Source organism: Apteryx mantelli, chromosome 26 (genome assembly GCF_036417845.1).
Source record: "Apteryx mantelli isolate bAptMan1 chromosome 26, bAptMan1.hap1, whole genome shotgun sequence".
Classification (NCBI taxonomy): Eukaryota; Metazoa; Chordata; class Aves; order Apterygiformes; family Apterygidae; genus Apteryx; species Apteryx mantelli.
This window is the reverse complement of record NC_090003.1, coordinates 6,288,754-6,307,432: the sequence shown is the minus strand read 5'-3', so window position 1 is coordinate 6,307,432 and position 18,679 is coordinate 6,288,754. Positions and strand designations below refer to the sequence as shown.

Sequence of the window (18,679 nt, the reverse complement as noted above, 5' to 3'; positions counted from 1 at the left end):
CTTGTGTTTTCAAGAGCCCTCTTGTAAATGTTGTTCATAACATTTCCCTGGAAAGCACAGAGTGAAACATAGCTTGCTTTGGAAAGGTTGAAGTTCTTTTTCTCTCTGTTTTTAAGGCAGTGTTCCAGAAAATAGATTTTAAGCTGCTCCTCACCAAGTACCCTCAGACCTGGTGTTACTGGGTGCAAGTTAAATTATTCCAGTGAGATCCGCAACTGCCTGCACCAAAAGGGAGTTTTTCCTGTGACTTGGGGTGGGGGTGGGAGGGGGAAGATGTAGCGGAAGGCATTCAGATCAAAGGAGAGCAATACAGCTCTTCCCGTCCAGTTAATGTGGCTTCAGGGAAGTTGTTGCAGGAACCTGGTTCTGGAGGTGCTGAAGTGCCCGTTGCTCTCTCTGAGGACATAGAGCTGTGAGTGCTCAGCAGCATTTAATACTGGGCCCATACATGGGCTAAAAAGCAGGAGCCACACAGAAAAAGAGATCTTGCATCTAGCAGAGCTTTGTAGGTCAGTGAGGAAAGTGATCCTAATTATATGGGCTGCTGCTTCCTGGAGTCCCAGTATGTACACAGGCAACCTGCTTTATTGGACTTCTTCAGCTGCTGTTCATGCCTTTCAGTAGCACCTCCTGTAGTCTGATGCCAAATCCCTGCCACCTTTGTTCCCTTCTGGGGTCAAAGAACAGTGAGGGTTGTTGTGCATTGCACAGGAGTTTGCTGAGACTTGGTCCATGCTGTTCAGTCCTCGTGCTTTGAAACAAGATAGTTCTGTCACCATGGGGAACATGCGTATATGGGGTCCCTGTTTCTTCTTCTGAGCCACTCCTTGGTGTGGGGCTCTGCAAAAGTATTGCCTTGTGTGTCTCCCTTTCCATAACAGCTAGGGAACATATTCAGGAGCCACAAAGCTGGTGTCCATCAGGAGACAAGTGTCAGATTGTGTTTTAGACATGCAGATATGTTTCCTCATTCATTCACTCACCCTCTCCTACACTGACTGACCCATACTTCTCTATGCTTATTTATATATAGCATTCAGATTTCCCAGTACAGCCTCTGACAGATCCCTTTCCACAATCTTTCACTGACGCACAAATACCCAGGAAGATTTTCCTATACAAACCCGTGTTCTTTGCTCTGCCTTTTACTTACATAGAGAGCTAAAGCAGTCACCAGCTTTCCCCTGTACAAGCTTTCAAAGTTTTCCTTCCTTTTCTTTCCCTGTTGGCTAAGTGTCTCAGAAAGTGAGTATTAGCGCTGTTCTCAACAAGTTTTTTTTTCCCCTCCTAATTTCCTGTGGAGAGTCCTACACTTGGGAGGACCTGTGCAGAGATTGCAACTTTTGTGCTTATTATCCTGTATCCCCCACATTTACATGTTTCCCCTCCCAAGCAAAATAAAGGACAGAGCCCTGCCTGGGATGCCCCATCCCCCAGCATCCAGACCTTAGACTCCATTTGGGCTGTTTTGCTTTTCCTTCCATATATAGTGTGCTGCTGCAGGCTATTTTTAGCCCCTTTTTTGCTAGCTCCGGATCCTTTGTGATATGATAGCTGCTCTGAGACACACAGATCTCTGCTCTTTGGCAATGCCCACAAATGGAGAGTAGCAGCAAGGGGAGAGGGAGCCCTTTTGTTATCACGCAGAAGAGGAGAGAAAAATGTGATGCAAGGGGAGGGGGGAGAAGACCCAGTGCCAGTGGTTCCCAGGGCTGGAGATGAACAGAAATCCAGGGCCATGCACTTTTTGCAGGGTTCATTTCCTGACCACTGTCCTGCTTCACTTCTGCCTGCGTGTGGATGTGGGGGGGAGTTGTCTGTTGTCTAGATAGTAATAATTGCCTGTTCATAGTTGTTTCAAGGTGTTCATGAAATGAGTTGGCTGCATCTCATACCATCTTTGTGGTGAGACAGATCCCTCCCACAGGTGCCTCCAGTAGAAGAGCCTCTGGCCTTTTGGTTAGCTACCTGTGCAAATAAGTGAAGGTTGTCTTGGCTTTAGGGGATGTGTTGGTGGACTCATGCTGGAATGGGTAAAGGTGTGCTTGCTAGGTAGTGGACAGTGGGAACTGATGAGGGTTTCACCTCAAATGTGGATGAAGAAGGGCTGACCTTCGCAGCAGCACTGGCAAAGCGTTTGATCAGGGAGGGTAGTGTGACCACCCAGCACCAAATTTGAGCAAAGGAAAAGCAGAATGCAAGCTGTTTTGGGGGATGAGGAGGGCAAATCCAGGGAAATGAGACCTGAGCTCAGCCCCAGACTTTCTCAAAGCACAGAAGAGACTTGAAAACTCCCCCTTTCCTGTGGTCTTGGCTTTTGCATCTGATTGTTTGTACCAGTTGAAATCTAACCAGATGGGTACCAAGGATGATTTCCAAGCACAAGTATGCAGATAAGAGAGATTTATAAAGGAGCCGATCTCCTACAACATTTTCTTTTTCCTGGTATTACAGGGAAATTCCAGGTTTCCTTGCATTCCCTCTCTGGTTTTGTAATGTCTGTGGGGCCTGAACCAAGCTGGGATTTGTAAAACTGGTTTGAAATGTAGGATTGAGGAAGAGGGTCTCCCAGCTATGTGCTGGTTTTTGTGGGCTGCAGGTTAGAAGTAGAAGGAAAGGGACTGGCTAGGTTTCAGGGCAGCTGTTAAAGCCAGCAAAAATCACACTTGATAGTTTAATTTCCTTTCAGATCCTCTCTGTGATATTCTTTCTCCCCTCACAGTTTGGCCTAGGCTGACTAGGTTTTTTCTGTGCAATGCTTGGAATCAGGGCATTGTGAGGGAGGCTAGGGGATTGTTTTACAGGCCCAAAGAGAGATGAAAAAGAGAACATGGAAGACAGATATAACAGAAACAGGGAAATCCTAGACCCAGCAGGGATTTCATGAGATTAATCACTTTTGTGGGGTGATACAGTTACACTAAAATGAAGGTGGAGAAGAGAGAAAAAGAGGCGAAAAGCAGAAAAGCTTTAAAATGAGATGAAATTATTTAATGTCTGTGTTTGAAAGTTTATGGCTTTTATAGGGTGCTGGAGGGGTCAGAGGAGAGTGGTCAAGTTGGGAAGCACAGGTGAAATGATCCTACCTCTGAAGATGGAGTAATGCAGCCTTTCCTTGAGATTTCCTTCTGACATGGCATGTTACTCATCACATCTTGTTGTTGAACACTGTGAGGCCTGATTCTGCATTAAACATCCTTTAGGATTAGTACTGACCCATAAGGTTGGGGGGGGGGGGGAGAAAAGCTAGGACCTGAGCCTGACACAGCAGGGGCATTGTCACCCCATTTTGTAACTAACAGAGTGTTTATTCTGAAATCAGGCAGCGCAGGATCATGCAGGATACTGGGCATAAGTGCCCAGCCATGGAAAGCCATTTTGTGCTAAACCAGATCCCAACACCCAGCAGGCATCTTCATCCTTTTGCTTGCAGGCTTCAGCTATGTGCTTTTGGCATTGCCCTTGTCATGTACCATGTACACAGGCCACTAGTGCAGCGGGATTTCTGATCTGTGAACCCAGCTACATTGGGCAATACTGAAGCAGGATTATGATCCTGATGGTCTTGCAGGTTTCTGGAGCCCGTTGCAGGCAGTGTCTTCCTCTGTACAGTCCTGTGGAAACAGATTTGTGGAAACTGATGGCTGCTGAACTGGGACTCAGCTCATTGACTGGGGCTTGTGTGCACAGAAGTGCTCTCATGTATGTGTGCGCCTGTGTGTATAATAGCATCATGGGCTGTCAGATCCCCAAATCCTCGGGGTCTATTTTAGTGCTTTGGATCTGTTGACCTGTTCTGCGGCGATTGCTTGATTCCTTTCTTTTCTGCTGTGTTTCATGGCAGTGCTGATTTGGTCTGAGCTCTGGACCCAGTGCCTGGAAACCCCGTTCTGCTGTCAGTGTACCTGCCTGTGTTGGCTCTCTCTTTGTGAAAGAGGGTGCTTGCCCAGGAGAGCTAGAGTGAGTGATTGGAAAAGATGACGAGGGAGGTTTGAAGGACTCCTGCACACAGTAAATCTTTACTCTGCAGGAGAAAGCAAGAGGGAGAGGAGGAGTAGGAGGAGGAGGAACGCTGTGTCAGACTGAAGCCTGAATGAGTCCAAGCTGGCACGTCAGAGCGATCTTTATTTCCTCCTTTACAGTGATATTGGGTGACCTCCAGAAGTATGTTCTTCCCCTCCTCGTGGCCAGTGAAACTGCCTGAAAGAGTGGGGGAGGGAGGGAGAGACCCAAGGAAGGACAGCTTTTGCTTATACTACTTTGTTGTGATCTCCCCCAGGTAGACAGCCCTTCCTGCCCTGTCCCCAAGCTGTGCTCAGGAGAAGAGGCTTTCTCCCTCTCCATGTTGCCTCACCTCAGGAGGACGGCTTTTTCTGTCCTCAGCCCAAATCCCGATGGAGAGAAGTCTGTTCCTTAACCAGTTTGCACCTGCCTTTTCCTCTCCTGGTCTTACTGGCAGCTGTTCCTGGTTGCTCAGGACATTGGCAGTGGGTTTCTCCTGACTTCCTAGATTTCTTGCCTCTTTTCACATGGAGTGTAGTACTTTCCAGTCATTGGAATTAAGAAGGAAGGGAGCAAGTTTGCTGAAAAGAAATCTTAGAAAATTGATGGGGAAGTGAAGGCCTGGAACAGCTATGGGGAGCTGCCCTACCACTGTCCTGCCTTCTCGTCTCTGCTCCTTCCCCCACTCCTCACCACCAAGCTTCTCATGCATACAGCCTTTGCAGCTCTTCCCCCTTAATCTGTCTCCACCTCTGCCACTTTCCTTCCCTTCTCTGCACTTTTTCATTCTGCCCTCCTTCCACTCCACCCCATGCATTGTTTTGCCCTCTCCCTTATCCGTTTCACACCATGCTCCCCTTCCTGCTTTCACTCCTGCTGCTCACCAACACAAACACCTAGCTAGCTGTTCCCCACGTTTCCACCCCTCTTACACACACAGACACACTGTAGGCCATCCTCTGTGCACCTCCTTTCATATAAAAACACACACAAGGACAGAACTGCACAAACCTCAGCGTATTGGTGTTGGTCTCACTTCCAGTAAAATTACTTTTTCTTCATATTAGGCCAAGGCAAGAGTGCAGAGACATTTATGAAACTTTGTTTAATGTACTGAAAAGCCATCGGCTAGAACATTTAGGAAATTGATTTTCCTGGCATTGATGAACTCTTTTTATTTTACCCCAGTATTAATTACTTTTTTTTTTTAAACAAATTAATTTAAGAGTCGTAAAACCTAACAAGTGAGCCAAACGTCAGTAGATCATGTTCCCCTCTCCCCCTACTCCCCCCCTCCCCGCTACCAGTGCTGTTATGGGAGGAGAAGAAATATCAACCCCTTGCATAATTCTCTCACTCTGGCTGTCTGTAGGGGAAGCTTCATCGCTGCGAGATTATGCCGCTACCACCATGAATGAATTCCTGGGCATGTTCGGCTATGACGATCAGAACATGCGGGATGAGCTGGCCCGCAAGATCAGCTTCGACAAGCTGAACGCTGCTACCTCAGAGGCCACTGCAGCTGCTGCCTCCCTTCCTGGTGAGGATGCCATGAGCAAACGAGCCCGCTTCTCCAAGTATGAGGAATACATCCGCAAACTCAAAGCTGGAGAGCAGCTCTCTTGGCCTATGCACTTGGCCAAATCTGAAGAGTTGGGCTCCAAGCTGGGCAAAGAGGCTTCCTCAGTGCTGGCACAGCCCATCCGGGTACAAGGTCCAGATGCCTCCCTGCTGACGGAGACCAAAGCCACCATCCTGCCTCTGCCCTCTTCTAGCAGTTCCCAGATGCAGGGTCTGATGTCACGAGCCTCCAAGTATGACTTCTTCATTCAGAAACTGAAGACAGGTGAGAGCATCAGGCCACAAAATGGCAACACTTACAAGAAGGCTTCCAAGTATGACCTAGAGAACGTCAAGTACTTGCACCTTTTCAAGCCTGGAGAAGGAAGCCCAGATATGGGAGGAGCCATTGCCTTCAAGACAGGCAAGGTAGGCCGGCCTTCCAAGTACGATGTGAGGAACATCCAGAAGCTTACTCCAGTAAAGGCTCCAACACCCAGCCTGGCCCCTGCTCCACTCGCCAGTACCCCCAGCAGTGCTCCTGTGGCCGGGCCAGAGCAGTCCGTCTCATTGCCATTCAACACTCCTGAGTACCTGAAATCAACATTCTCCAAGACAGACTCCATCACAACTGGAACAGTCTCTACAGTAAAGTAAGTGTCCTCCCACTTTTTTTCTTTGTATTTGTGAGGGAACATACCTACGGCATGTGGGTGGATCAGTGGGACATTATAGTTGGTGTGCTGATGAATACTGCACTGGTAATTTGGTATTTCTTTTTGATCTCTGTTGGAGTGGCTGGTCTTCTGTTGCAGCTTACATCTATTTGTCTTACTTGTACTAAGGACGTGGACTGCCATCAGTAGTCACAGCCATGAATCTAGAGCCCGCTAGCTGAAATGAAAGATACAGGGACATGGTGCTATCAGTGCTCTGAGGTCAAGATCATAACTATTTTGCTTCTTCCTTGTTCTAGTTCCCCATCATCCAGCTTTGTCTGCAGTAGTACCCGATTCTTGCTTCCATTTAACTCAGTGGCAGAACTCCCATTGACTTCAATGTTAGCAGCATAGGGCCTTTTGTTTGCATTAGGTTGTGTCCCAGAACTCCAAAAACATGTGGTGGCTAATTCCTATTAATTTTCATAGGAGTTAGGCATATACATACTTTTGTGGATCCAAGCCTGTGTCTTCTCAGTTTGTCTGTTCCTTACACAAATAAAGGTCATGAAATTACCTCTCAGACCAGGCAAACTCATTACTCCGATTAGCACTAGTAATCTCATACACATACATTGTTGGCAGTCTCTGTGCTGATGCCATTGACTGAATGGCAATACCTGAAGGCCTTGCCACCCTCAGATTATTTTTACAGTGGCTTCCAGGTGGTGGCTGTAGAAAAGCTACATACGCACATGTGAGGGGCATGGTCACAACATGGTGTTGTACAGACCAGGGATGATAGTGATTATATGCCGTGGGGCAATGAGAATGCAGGGGCTGATGGGCTGTTTCTGTCATGAAAACTTTGTTGCCTCCTAGAAAAGGGTCAGGTTACATCTAATCCCTCCTGATTTTACAGTCTCTGTCAGTGTCAGGCTTCAAAAAGAGAGGGAGAGAGGGAGTTACCTGCTTTCTTGTCTTGCTCTGGATTTGCTCATTTCTCGCTGTGGACCTAGCTGTTGTCAGCTGTGAATCCCTTGGAGTCGTTTGTAGCAAGTCCAGGACCTGTGGCTTGCACCTCTGCAGCAAATGCCATCACGCTCACCCTCCTGCTTTGCTCTTTGGTAAGGAGGAAGGCTGTCTTCTGGTTAATATCTGGACCTAGGAGGACTTGGGTTGCTCTTCACCTGGATGCTGTAGACTGTCTTAGTCAAGTCTCCATCCCTCACATTCCATGTTTCCCCACCTGGAAGGCAGAGCTAATGATGCCTATCTTCCATGTGATAAAGTCATCTGCCTGCAGACAGTTTTAGTAGTTTCTATGATTAGGGTGTATGGGAAAGGGTTGAGGATTGTTAGCGTTTGCACGTGGCCCCCTCTCAGGATGAGCAGTGGATGTTGTCTACCTAGACTTCAGCAAGGCTTTTGACACTGTCTCCCATAGCATCCTCATAGACAAGCTCAGGAAGTGTGGGTTAGATGAGTGGACAGTGAGGTGGATTGAGAACTGGCTGAATGGCAGAGCTCAGAGAGTTGTGCTCAGTGGCACAGAGTGTAGTTGGAGGCCTGTAGCTAGCGGTGTCCCCCAGGGGTCAGTCCTGGGTCCAGTCTTGTTCAACTTCTTCATCAATGACCTGGATGAAGGCACAGAGTGCACCCTCAGCAAGTTTGCTGACGATACAAAACTGGGAGGAGTGGCCGATACGCCAGAGGGCTGTGCTGCCATTCAAAGAGACTTGGACAGGCTGGAGAGGTGGGCAGAGAGGAACGTCATGAAATTCAACAAAGGGAAGTGCAGGGTCCTGCACCTGGGGAGGAATAACCCCATGCAGCAGTACAGGTTGGGGGTTGACCTGCTGGAAAGCAGCTCTGCTGAGAAGGACCTGGGAGTGCTGGTGGACACCAAGTTAAGCATGAGGCAGCAATGTGTCCTTGTGGCCAAGAAGGCCAATGGTCTCCTGGGCTGCATCAGAAAGAGTGTTGCCAGCAGGTCGAGGGAGGTGATTCTCCCCCTCTACTCAGCCCTGGTGAGGCCACATCTAGAGTACTGCGTCCAGTTCTGGGCTCCCCAGTACAAGAGGGATGTGGCACTACTGGAGCAAGTCCAGCGAAGGGCTACAAAGATGATTAGGGGACTGGAGCATCTCTCTTATGAGGAAAGGCTGAGAGAGCTGGGCCTGTTTAGCTTGGAGAAGAGAAGGCTGAGAGGAGATCTTATCAATGTGTACAAGTATCTGAAGGGAGGGTGTCGAGAGGATGGGGCCAGACTCTTTTCAGTGGTGCCGAGCGACAGGACGCGAGGCAATGGGCACAAACTGAAACACAGACACTTCCATCTTAACATGAGGAAAAACTTTTTCACTGTGAGGGTGACAGAGCACTGGAACAGGTTGCCCCGAGAGGTGGTGGAGTCTCCTTCTCTGGAGATATTCAAAATGCGCCTGGATGCAATCCTGTGCAATGTGCTCTAGGTGACCCTGCTTGAGCAGGGGGGTTGGACTAGATGATCTCCAGAGGTCCCTTCCAACCTCAGTGATTCTGTGATTCTGTGATTCTGTGAACACTGCAGACACTCCAGATGGCAGGCAGGGACTGCTGTTATTAAAAAGCACTGTGCTGTAAATACTGCTGTAGGCACAGTGCCTTATTGTGGTGGATCAGCTGACCAGTGGCTCTGCCCCTGACTCTGGACTCTGAGCTGCCTGGTGTTCAGTGGCTGTCCTAGAGCTGCGTTTGGGAGGCCATGAGCATCTTCTGACCTGCTTTACTGTTGCTTTGGGATCCAAGTTTGATTTCCTTTTTCTTGCTCATTTCCTGCCACTTGCAAATGTGGGTTTGCAGCACGATGGTAATCCCTTGTCTAGCTACGGAACTTTCTCGGCTGGGTAGGGGTGATGGGGGTGCAGCCAGAAATGGGGTGACCTGGGGCTTCAGCCTGGCTGCTCCCGGTGTCCTGATGACACATGGAGCCCGGAATGGCCTCTGGTTCCTTCTCATTGAGGCTGCTTACTAGGTACAGGCTTTCTTGAGAAAAGAAGGCAGCCTGTTGTGCTGGTGGAAGAAGTGCTAACTCTGTTATCTGGGATCTGGCTTTCCATTCACAATCTCCACTAGGACCACATAATCTGTCAGGAACTACCCCTTATTCTCACACACATACAAATATATCCTAGCCAAGGGTTTTAGCTTTATAACATTTAATGCTATTAACCTGGCCTGAACTAATCTACCTACTTCAGGTGGACCTTGTGCAAAGGTGTCCTTGTTTAACAAGGCTACAAAGCTGTCAAGAGTAGGAATGGAGTTTGAATGGGGGGACAGAATTGGGAATGAAGACCACGTACAGCCTATCTCAGATTGTGTTGGTGTGCCACTGTGTCTTGGGTGGACTGGAGCCTGGCCCAGTATCTTTTTTTCCTCTGTTGTTCAACTCAACAAGGACGTAATTTCTGTCTGCTTCCTAATGATTCTGTGTAATCCAAGCTGATAAAACAGTTGAGTGCACTTGGGTTGGTTTTCAGTGATTTAAATATATAGATGCCTTTGTAACACCATCTGTGTATTGGAGTTGGAATACCTGTGTGAAAAAAGAGGCAGTTAAAGCCCCATCTAGCCTGCAGCTGTGTTGCCAGGACCAGGTAACAGATACAGTGTGCCTGCTGGTGATATGAAATGAGCAACAACTAACAGCATCTCTGAACCATGAAGACTCTTCTCCCTCAGTTGAGCCTAGCGTGCATATCTCTTGATGGCCCTTCCGTGTAAATAAGGACAGTGTTGCAAGATGCTTCAGGGAGGTTTTTGTTTTCATGTGGCCATCACTTGTTTATAGGTGGGTACCTAGTTTTATCTGCAGGAATGTGTTTTAATGGTTGGTCTTCTCAGTGTTTCCAACAAATTGAATCAAGTCCTTCAGAGAGAGAACTTGCAGGAAGGGTGATGGGGGACTATGTAGATCCTTAGGAAAAGAAGATATGGAATCTGAAGGGTAAGGGGGAGGGAGGTTAAACCAATGGGTGTCTTTGCTGGCTACTCTTCTTAGAGCTTTCTGTCCTGAGAAACAGGGAGATTGGACAGTGCCCTGTCCCTGCCTGCTAACCAGTTCTGCCCTGTGTGTTTCTCATTAGGAATGGATTACCCACTGACAAACCAGCTGTCAGCGAAGATGTAAATATTTACCAGAAATATATTGCCAGGTAGGCAAATCCCTTGGCTTTCTTGGGGGAGGGCTGGAGGGAGGAAAAGGGTGGAGTGGTGGTGGGAGAGAAGAGGTGTCGTCTCTCTGGACTGAGTGTACAAACCAGTCATGGGCACTTTCATTTTCCTCTGACATCTGTAGTTACTCTGTTCCCCTGCTTGGGAGAGCAGGAGCTGAGAGGGGTGTGCAGGCACGCCAAGAGCACACTCTGCTCCCTGGAGCTGTTAGACCTTGCAACAAACAGTGGAGAAACGTTTCACTGCAGAAGCCCAGGCTGTAAATGGGTTCTTTGTCTCTTAACTGTCATTGTCTGTGTCCACTGCTGTGCTGTCTCCAACCTTTTTTCCCTACCGTGTTCAGTGCCTGCAGGAGGCAAGCAGAAAATATCTCACCTCTGAGAACCCAGGCTGGGAGGGATTCACACATGAATTGAGTTTAGGCAGGTCTCAGCATCAGTGTGGGATGTTTGTCTTAGAATATTTTGCAGCTCCTTTATATGAGAAACACTCACTGAGTAAGGTGCAGACTAGGGCACCTTAGCACAGCTCTGGACAGGCTTGGGTTGGGAATGAGTGACGCTGAGAGGGCTGTACAGGGAGCCCACAGCTGGAGTAGTTGAGGGGTGGTGGGACAGAATGGATAATGTCGTCAGAGCCAAAGGGACAGAAGAAATCATTGCTTAACACCTGCCTGTTTTATAGCTCACCATGTAAAGGGTCATCAGCTTCTGTCCATATCTTGCCGAATGCTTCATCTGTACTGTGGGGAAGCTAACTATGAAAGCCCCTTGTACAGAGAAAGACACCCGCCAGGGGAAGCAAGCAAACAAATCTTTTCTCCAGAGATAAAATTGACGGGTTTGTTCCCACTAGCACTTGGGCACTTACCAACAAGGGAGGGGGGGTGTAATGTGCTTTCCCACCTTGCCAGAATCTATAGAGAGGCTCCTTGCAGGAGGGAGTCAGCTGTGGTTATGCTGCTAGGAACTAGGAAGGTACTGGGATCTCAGCACATCAGCAGGGGAGGAGGATGAGAACAGTATTCTCTCTAGCTAGAGAAAGGAAGGAGAGGTGATTTTCACCTCCATCCCTTTTGCCCAAATCCGTGCTGTAGGAGAGGAAGGAAGAAGATAAAACCGTGTGGGAAGGGAGGACAGCTGCACCACCACATGCAAGTCCTCTAGTTCATCTAGAGATGCCTCTGGTGCATGTAGTAAATCACCTACTCATGGGACACTATAGGAATGAAAGCAGGGTCTGTCTGTGAGGTGGAAGGAGCAGCACCCTTCCATTGCTGAGATAGTGAGAGCTTAGTTTTGCTCTGCTGAACATCAGACCTCTATTTTGAGTCACTGCTTGCCTCCAGGAGATGTCAAGGGAGCACTAAGGATCTGAAGGTTTGTTCTGCTATTGGCTGCGCGCTACAGGGATCACAGTGGTTGCAGTGAGAGAGGAGATCCCACTCTTTCTATCTGTGGTTCCTCTCTCAAGCAGAAGACTGTGTAAACACTACACCCACATCCACTCTTTGTAGTGCTCTGCAAGCCCCTTCCCCTGGGTCAGACAGGTAACTGAGGGAGGCTTGTGAGATAGCTAAGGGACACCACATCCTGCTTAAAAAGCTCCGCAAGCCGCCCGTTGGCAGCACAGCCACTTCCCTTCAATTTACACACAGTTTTAAAAACAGTTTAAAGCCTTAAAATCAAGGAGGGGGGGAGAGACACTGTATGTCTGTACTGCATAATTAGCTTAATGAGTTTGCCAAAGCCACTGCCAAAAGCTGCCCAGGGATAATCCATTCTCTCATACAACAAAACAAAACCTCTTACTTACTTAGCTAGTTTGGGTTGTTGTTGTTTTTTTCCGTGTATATTTATAATTAAAAAAAAGACCACAGAAAAAATTATTATTATTATTATTAGTGCCTCAGCAGATGGTGCTTCTGGCAGCACTTGCTTAAATATTTATTTCTGTGTGGGTTTCCTCCCCCCTTGTAATTGGGGTGGGTTTTTTTTCTTCCTTCTTTCACATCATCGTTACAGGGTAATGAGTCTGTAAACACTCACTAAGCATGCTAACTTCTTTATTTATTATTTTTAATATTATTTATTTATCTTGGTTTTTCTTGCTAACTCTTGCCAGATCAGGACTAGTTCTTTCTGAAAAAAAAAAAAGTGAACAGATTAAAGTAAGGGAAGGGAGGGGGTTGTACTTGTGAAAATGAGTCTGTGTGCCTCTGTGCACAACTTATGGGTTTGGATTTGCATATCAGTGTGATGAAATGGTCTGTGAGCTTGCAATCAGGTGTGTGTGTTTGTGCCTGTTCAAGTACATGGAAATTGTGGGTACATTCATGTAAATTAATAGGGGTGTTGATGTACATTACTGCATGTGCAGTGAATGTGTGTGTGTGTATGCGTGTAAGTGTGTGATGTGTAAGCTTTCCTGTTATGAAAAAGCTAAACAGATGCTGTGCTTTAAAAATTAATAGCTTTGAACTGTTTCAAGTGTCAGAAGAAACACAGGATAAATATAACCCTTTAGGAGCCTAACCTTACAGGCTGAAAGAGCAGAAATTCCCCTTTCTGGTCTCTTTGCTGCTCCCCTCCTTCCCCAAGCACCTTGTTCTGTAGAACAGTTCCCTCTCCCTTCTCACGTTGTAGACGCCACACACACATACTTTGCTGTGGCATGCAGAAGGAGGGTAGGAGTTTGAAGTGCCAGAGTAATTGTTTAGCCGTTGCTTTTAAAGTTGAGCCTTTGAGTTACTCCTGTTAGGAGGCTTCAAGTGGCTCATCCTACACAGTCAGTTTTCTTTAGTGTCTGGCCCTTCTCTTACTGCAGTTGGCATCTCTGGTCTTTGCGTGCCCTTAGCTTAGACAGTCTTGTGGACAGCTTTGCTTGAAAAGTGTCTGTGTATTAGCAAGGGTGTTACCTTCCTCTCCTCTCTGCCTGGCCTGCATTCCCCAGTTCTCTAGCCCTGTATCTTTCTTGCTACCCTTCGCTCTCTCTTCCCCATCTCATCAATGGAATTGGGAGGAAGCTTTCCAGAGCAGTTTCTTGGTCTTCCTTTGAAGGTGCTGGTGGTGCTGCTGCCAAAACAGCCCTGGTCTAGGTGGACAAGTTGGTTCAGTCTACTGCCAAGTCAGCGTGCCTGGTTGATGCCATGGTGACTCAGGCTGCTGCCCATGCCGTGTCGTAGCCTCACTATTGTCCCGACATCGAGCTGGAATTGCTTCCTCTGCTTTTAGTTCCACACCTTTGTTTGTGCAGCCAGCATTGCTGTTTGCCTTGTGGTTTGTTTCTTCTCCACTGCTGAGGTTTGTTCCAGTTTCTCAGTCACCTGTTCTGGCGTGATCCTGATTTCCTGCAGTATTTCTTCTCCTTCCCCAGGGAAAGGCATGTCTGCTTCTGGCATCTGTCCCCATCTCCCTTTGTGAATGCTGAGGCAAAGAAGTCATTTAATTTTTTAGCAATGTCTATCTTTTCTGTCAATTAAGTCCCCTTTCCATCTCCTGGAGGCCCTGCCGTCTCCGCAGTTGACCTCCTCCTCTTTATTGTACTTCAGAAATGCCTTATTTAGTCCTGCTTTTCATCCCAGCTCCTTTTTTTTTTTAATCATTACCTTGCGTTATGATAGTTCAAAATCTTCCCCATTTCCACCCCATTCCTTGATTGTCCCATGACACCCCTGCTCCTCTCTCCTTTTCCTTTTCCCCTGTTGCCCTTCTTTGTTTCTTTCTGATGCCCTTTATCATATGCACTCCTGGTGTGTTTAGCACTAAGTGACGTGAGGAACCTTTGAGCAGATGGTAATTTATCTTTGAATGTTTCCCCTCTGAGTCCCCTTCTCTCCACTGCTATTCCATTTCAAGCTCTTCAGCTCTTCCAGGTTCCCTTACAATATACACCAGAGAGTTCATCACACTGATTAGCTTGTTTTTGGATCATCCGCTTTTGCCAATTACTGATCTATCTATCAGTCAGTATATTCTGTCTGTCTCTTCGGTGTGTAGATAGAACATGGCCTTTCTGTCTTTCTTACCTCCTTCTCTCCCCCCATGTGAGAAGTTCCCAAAGTTGTTGTAAGAAACACTCAGTGGTTTGCAGAAATGCCTTGATTGCATGTTGCTGGCTGCTGCTTCTTGTGTCCTAGTGTTAATTACACTTAAAGGCAGACTGAAAATCTCACATGCTTGCCTTTCACTGTTTCTTATCGTGAACAAATACTGCGTATGCCACATGGAAAATAATAATTCGCAGGGCCAAACAGTGCTGTTGTGCATGAGAAAAGAGCTGCACACAGGATAGCTTCATCTGACGGGATGGTTTGCCTGTAACACTACATTCTGTTCCTGTTGATCCATCTCTAATAGCTTCTCATTAATCTGTCCAACCTATTGAAAGTCCCTGTATAATCTTTCCATGGTGTTCCATTGTCTTTGCAGCTTACTGTCTAATCCACTGGTTTGCAACCTTTTCTGTAGTGTTGACACCATGTTATAACAAACAAAAGTCTTGGGACATCACTCATACAAATAAATGAATGCTTGAGCTTTTCTGAGCTCCTGCTAGGTGTGCATATGCCTAGAAGTGAGAATCCATGTTTGACCAATCCTTATTTGTCTCCACATGGCGTGGGAGATTTCTGAAACTCACTGCTGTGGCATCCAAACTCACAAATGAGAGTTTTAGTATTGTACAGTATTTGCCTTAAGGAACCCTCCTTTCTTACTCCTCCCCAAGTAAGCAACTTAGATAATGGAGTATTTTGTTCTTGTTTCCCTTCCTTATCTGCAGTGATCTTCAGCCATTCTTCTTGGGAGTCTGCTGTTGGCCCAACATACCCTTTATGGTACCCACTCACACCTTATCCCCTCGTCTTCTCACCCTGAATACCTTGTTGTTTCCACAGGGAATCCCCAGTTCAGGGGGAGAATTCCCACATCTTAGTTGCTTGAAAGCTGATTTGGGATTTTAATGAGATATCCCCCATTTATTCGTACTGATATTTTCTTCAGTGTTGCAGTCTAATTTCCAGTGCACTGCTTTTGGAGAGAACAACTGAAAGAACACTCACCCTTGTTTGTGCTGCTGCTGGCACCCCACTTAGTTGAAATGCAAATACAGCCCATTACCACTTGCAGCCCCTCTCCATTCTGCTGGAACAAGTGGACTTTGCTGTCCTTTTGGCTTTTTGCTCTGGAGGAGCTGAGAGCCACATGCTCATCTGCAACTTAATCTGCTGCCTGCGGGCCCCTTTCACTCTGCTTTCTCCAGACCTCTTATTTGTTTGGATATTTGGCTGAATACTGCATTATCCAGTAGTGGCACCGTTTCACAGCTGTTCCAAGAGCAGCCTTGTTAGCTTTTTGCCTGCGATCAGTTGGGTGGGAAGAGGCTCATGGAAAAGAAATAAGTGGAATGTGGTGAAATGCAAAGGTGATCTAATGCTCTGCCATAATTTCTTGGAAGAAAAGGTTATGTCAAAACTTTTTCCCATTTTACCTGAAGACTGGGAGCTCGTCAAGTCCAGAAGGAGATCTAATGAGATGAAATTAAAAAAAAAAGATATCATGCAGATTTGGGATGTAAAGACTTGAGGGATCTTGCTGAACTTCTTCAGCACTGAAAAACACTTTTAAATTAGTGACAGATGAGAAAAGGAAAGTGGGAGGGTCCCCATCCTTGGAGGTGATAAGGAGATGGAGTAGGATGAAAGCAAGAGTCAGACTCATTTTATTTGTACCTTGCTTACAGACACTACTGTCATGAAACTGTTTAATTCTCTCTTGCTTTCTTTCTTCTGTACTCCTCTCATGCTTGCAGGTTCTCTGGCAGTCAGCACTGTGGACACATACACTGTGCATACCAGTATCGAGAACATTACCACTGCCTCGACCCGGAGTGCAACTACCAGGTAAAACAATGGTGCAAAGGTACCAGCATAGCTACCTGAATCTAAAGGGGTACAACCTAGGGAACATGTGTGTCCCCCTGTGCTTTCCTCCCACATATATGCACATGCCTCTTCACTTTTCTGCTCATAAAGAGAGCAGGATACATTTTGAACCTATTGGCTAACTGGGAGTAAAATAGGATTCCAAATCTAACATCATTTAACTCAACGCAGACCACTATAACTAAGAGCAGAATATAGATCAGCTGAAGTCAGTGAAATTGTTCCAGATTTACATCAGTGAAACCAAAAGAGTAAATTCTGCCATGTTACAAATTGTGCCTGAAAATAGGGAATGCTGATCTGTTAGCCTGTCTCTTTCCCTCCTGCTGCCCAAGTGACGTTGCAGCAGCAGTAGCCACAACAAAACACCCAATAAGACCAGCAGTCCTGAATCTGTGGGGAGAGCGTGGGGGTAGGAGCATGTGCGATGCTGTAATTACTGGGAGAATTGCCAGGGAAGCGACGTCAAGCCAGCTCTGAGTCACGTGCTGTGTTTGTTTACCCTCTTCACAGGTCTGAGAGTTTGACTCTGCCATTTCTGTGGTCAGGCTGTGTGTGTGTAGGGGGGAATCCCAGAGTTTGCCTCTACTGTGCATCAGCCACAACTTCTGCCCTACCCCAGGAGACCTTTTGGTCTCGGAGGAATGAGTCTGACCACAGCATGGGAAGTTGATCTGGCTTTGCTGAGCTTGACTGTGGGTTTCTATTGATCAAAGGAGTTTTTTTTCTCTGGGATGCTTGTAGTGGTCCTTCTAGCCCAGTGTTTGGTAATCGAGATGAGCCTGTCCCAACTGTGACATAGATACCTGTGCACCAGAAGAGAAACACAAAGGATAGAAAGACAGAAAAACCTATTATTATGATTGGCTTCATGATTATTTCCTGAGGAGTCTGGAAGCTGCTTGCAGAGGAGCTGTCTGGTCTCACAGGGAATAAGGATTTAGGCTGCTTTTTAAGATGCAAATTATTTTATGGCTGGGATATATTCTATAATAAGTAACGCTCTGTAATAAGTGGGCACAAATTAACGATGATTGGCAATAGCAATCCTGTACGTACGCCCTGGGAAATCATACCTCCCGCCTCCAAGGGATTCCTGTTGAAATCTATATCCATATATTCCCATGCCAATACCAATGGGATTGATCAGGATTGATATTATAGGAGGAAAGAGTGGAAGCAATAATAATTTGTTTACCGTGAGGGAGACTGGAAAAGTTGTTAAACATTAGAATGCAGGCCTTTTCAATTACTCCTCAAAATAAATGGATATTGATTTCTTTTAAAAAATCAGATTTACTTTCCCACCTTCACTGTTAAATATTGATGGCTGTGGGAAATGGAAATGAAAAGCTTCATTATTAAAGGCGCTTAGCCTTCGCTGAGAGTGGGGTACCCCTTATTAGTTCAAGCAGGTGGAGGGATGAAAGGGATGTTCTGGTCATCCAACATTTTAGCTCTAAGCTCTACTACATGCTTTTTCTGTGACTGGAAGAAAGTTTTGTGTCCCTGTTGCCCTAATAAAGCCACCCTACCTTCTAGGGGTGGCAGGAGACTTAAAATTAATGGTGAAATACTATAAAAGAGCAGAGTGTTTTTCCCAGTTTTTAGTCTGACATGAATGTGGCAGCCAGTGTCTTGCTAACCGCAAGAGTGAGTGATTTGGAAGCTTGGATTACTCTCTTGCAAGCTGTTTAGTTCACTGGTTTCCTTTCTAACTATAGCAGTTCTTGAGATAGTAGCAGCCAAAATTATGTTAGAAGAATTGCAGTCTTAAGGCTGCAGGGAGCATATCCTGGACATCACACTACTGTCATTTTTACTCTACTTAAACTTTTTATTTGCATATACTTTCCTGTTACCAAAAAAATACGTGCACACAATTCCTCTTTAATATGACTCTCTTGGGGTGACTACTGCTGAGCTTTAAATTCCTGGTAACATAAGTTTATTAACAACAACAACAACAACAACAACAGACCCTGCCCCCGGAATTACTCACCCACTCCCATCACGTGTATCTCACTCTGTCTGTCTCTGTATCTCTCCAGAGATTCACTAGTAAACAGGATGTGATTCGGCATTACAACATGCACAAGAAACGTGATAATTCCCTCCAGCACGGCTTCATGCGCTTCAGCCCCTTGGATGACTGTAGCGTGTACTATCATGGCTGTCACCTGAATGGGAAAAGCACACACTACCACTGCATGCAGGTAACAGCTGGACTGGGGAATAGATGGTGGCACACAAACAAATGAAGAAAGCAGAGCTGTGGTTTGAGATGTGTCCTGTC

The 18,679-nt window shown here is 46.5% G+C and overlaps 1 protein-coding gene across 1 annotated transcript in view; it reads left to right on the top strand.

The window, feature by feature from the left end:
• Positions 1–18,679, top strand: part of CASZ1 (castor zinc finger 1) — a 112,859-nt gene that overhangs the window by 64,805 nt on the left and 29,375 nt on the right. The window contains exons 4-7 of the mRNA XM_067311283.1: positions 5,375–6,215; positions 10,352–10,420; positions 16,251–16,341; positions 18,435–18,599. Coding sequence (XP_067167384.1) covers positions 5,375–6,215; positions 10,352–10,420; positions 16,251–16,341; positions 18,435–18,599 — 1,166 coding nt within the window. The remainder of the gene's footprint in view (positions 1–5,374; positions 6,216–10,351; positions 10,421–16,250; positions 16,342–18,434; positions 18,600–18,679) is intronic.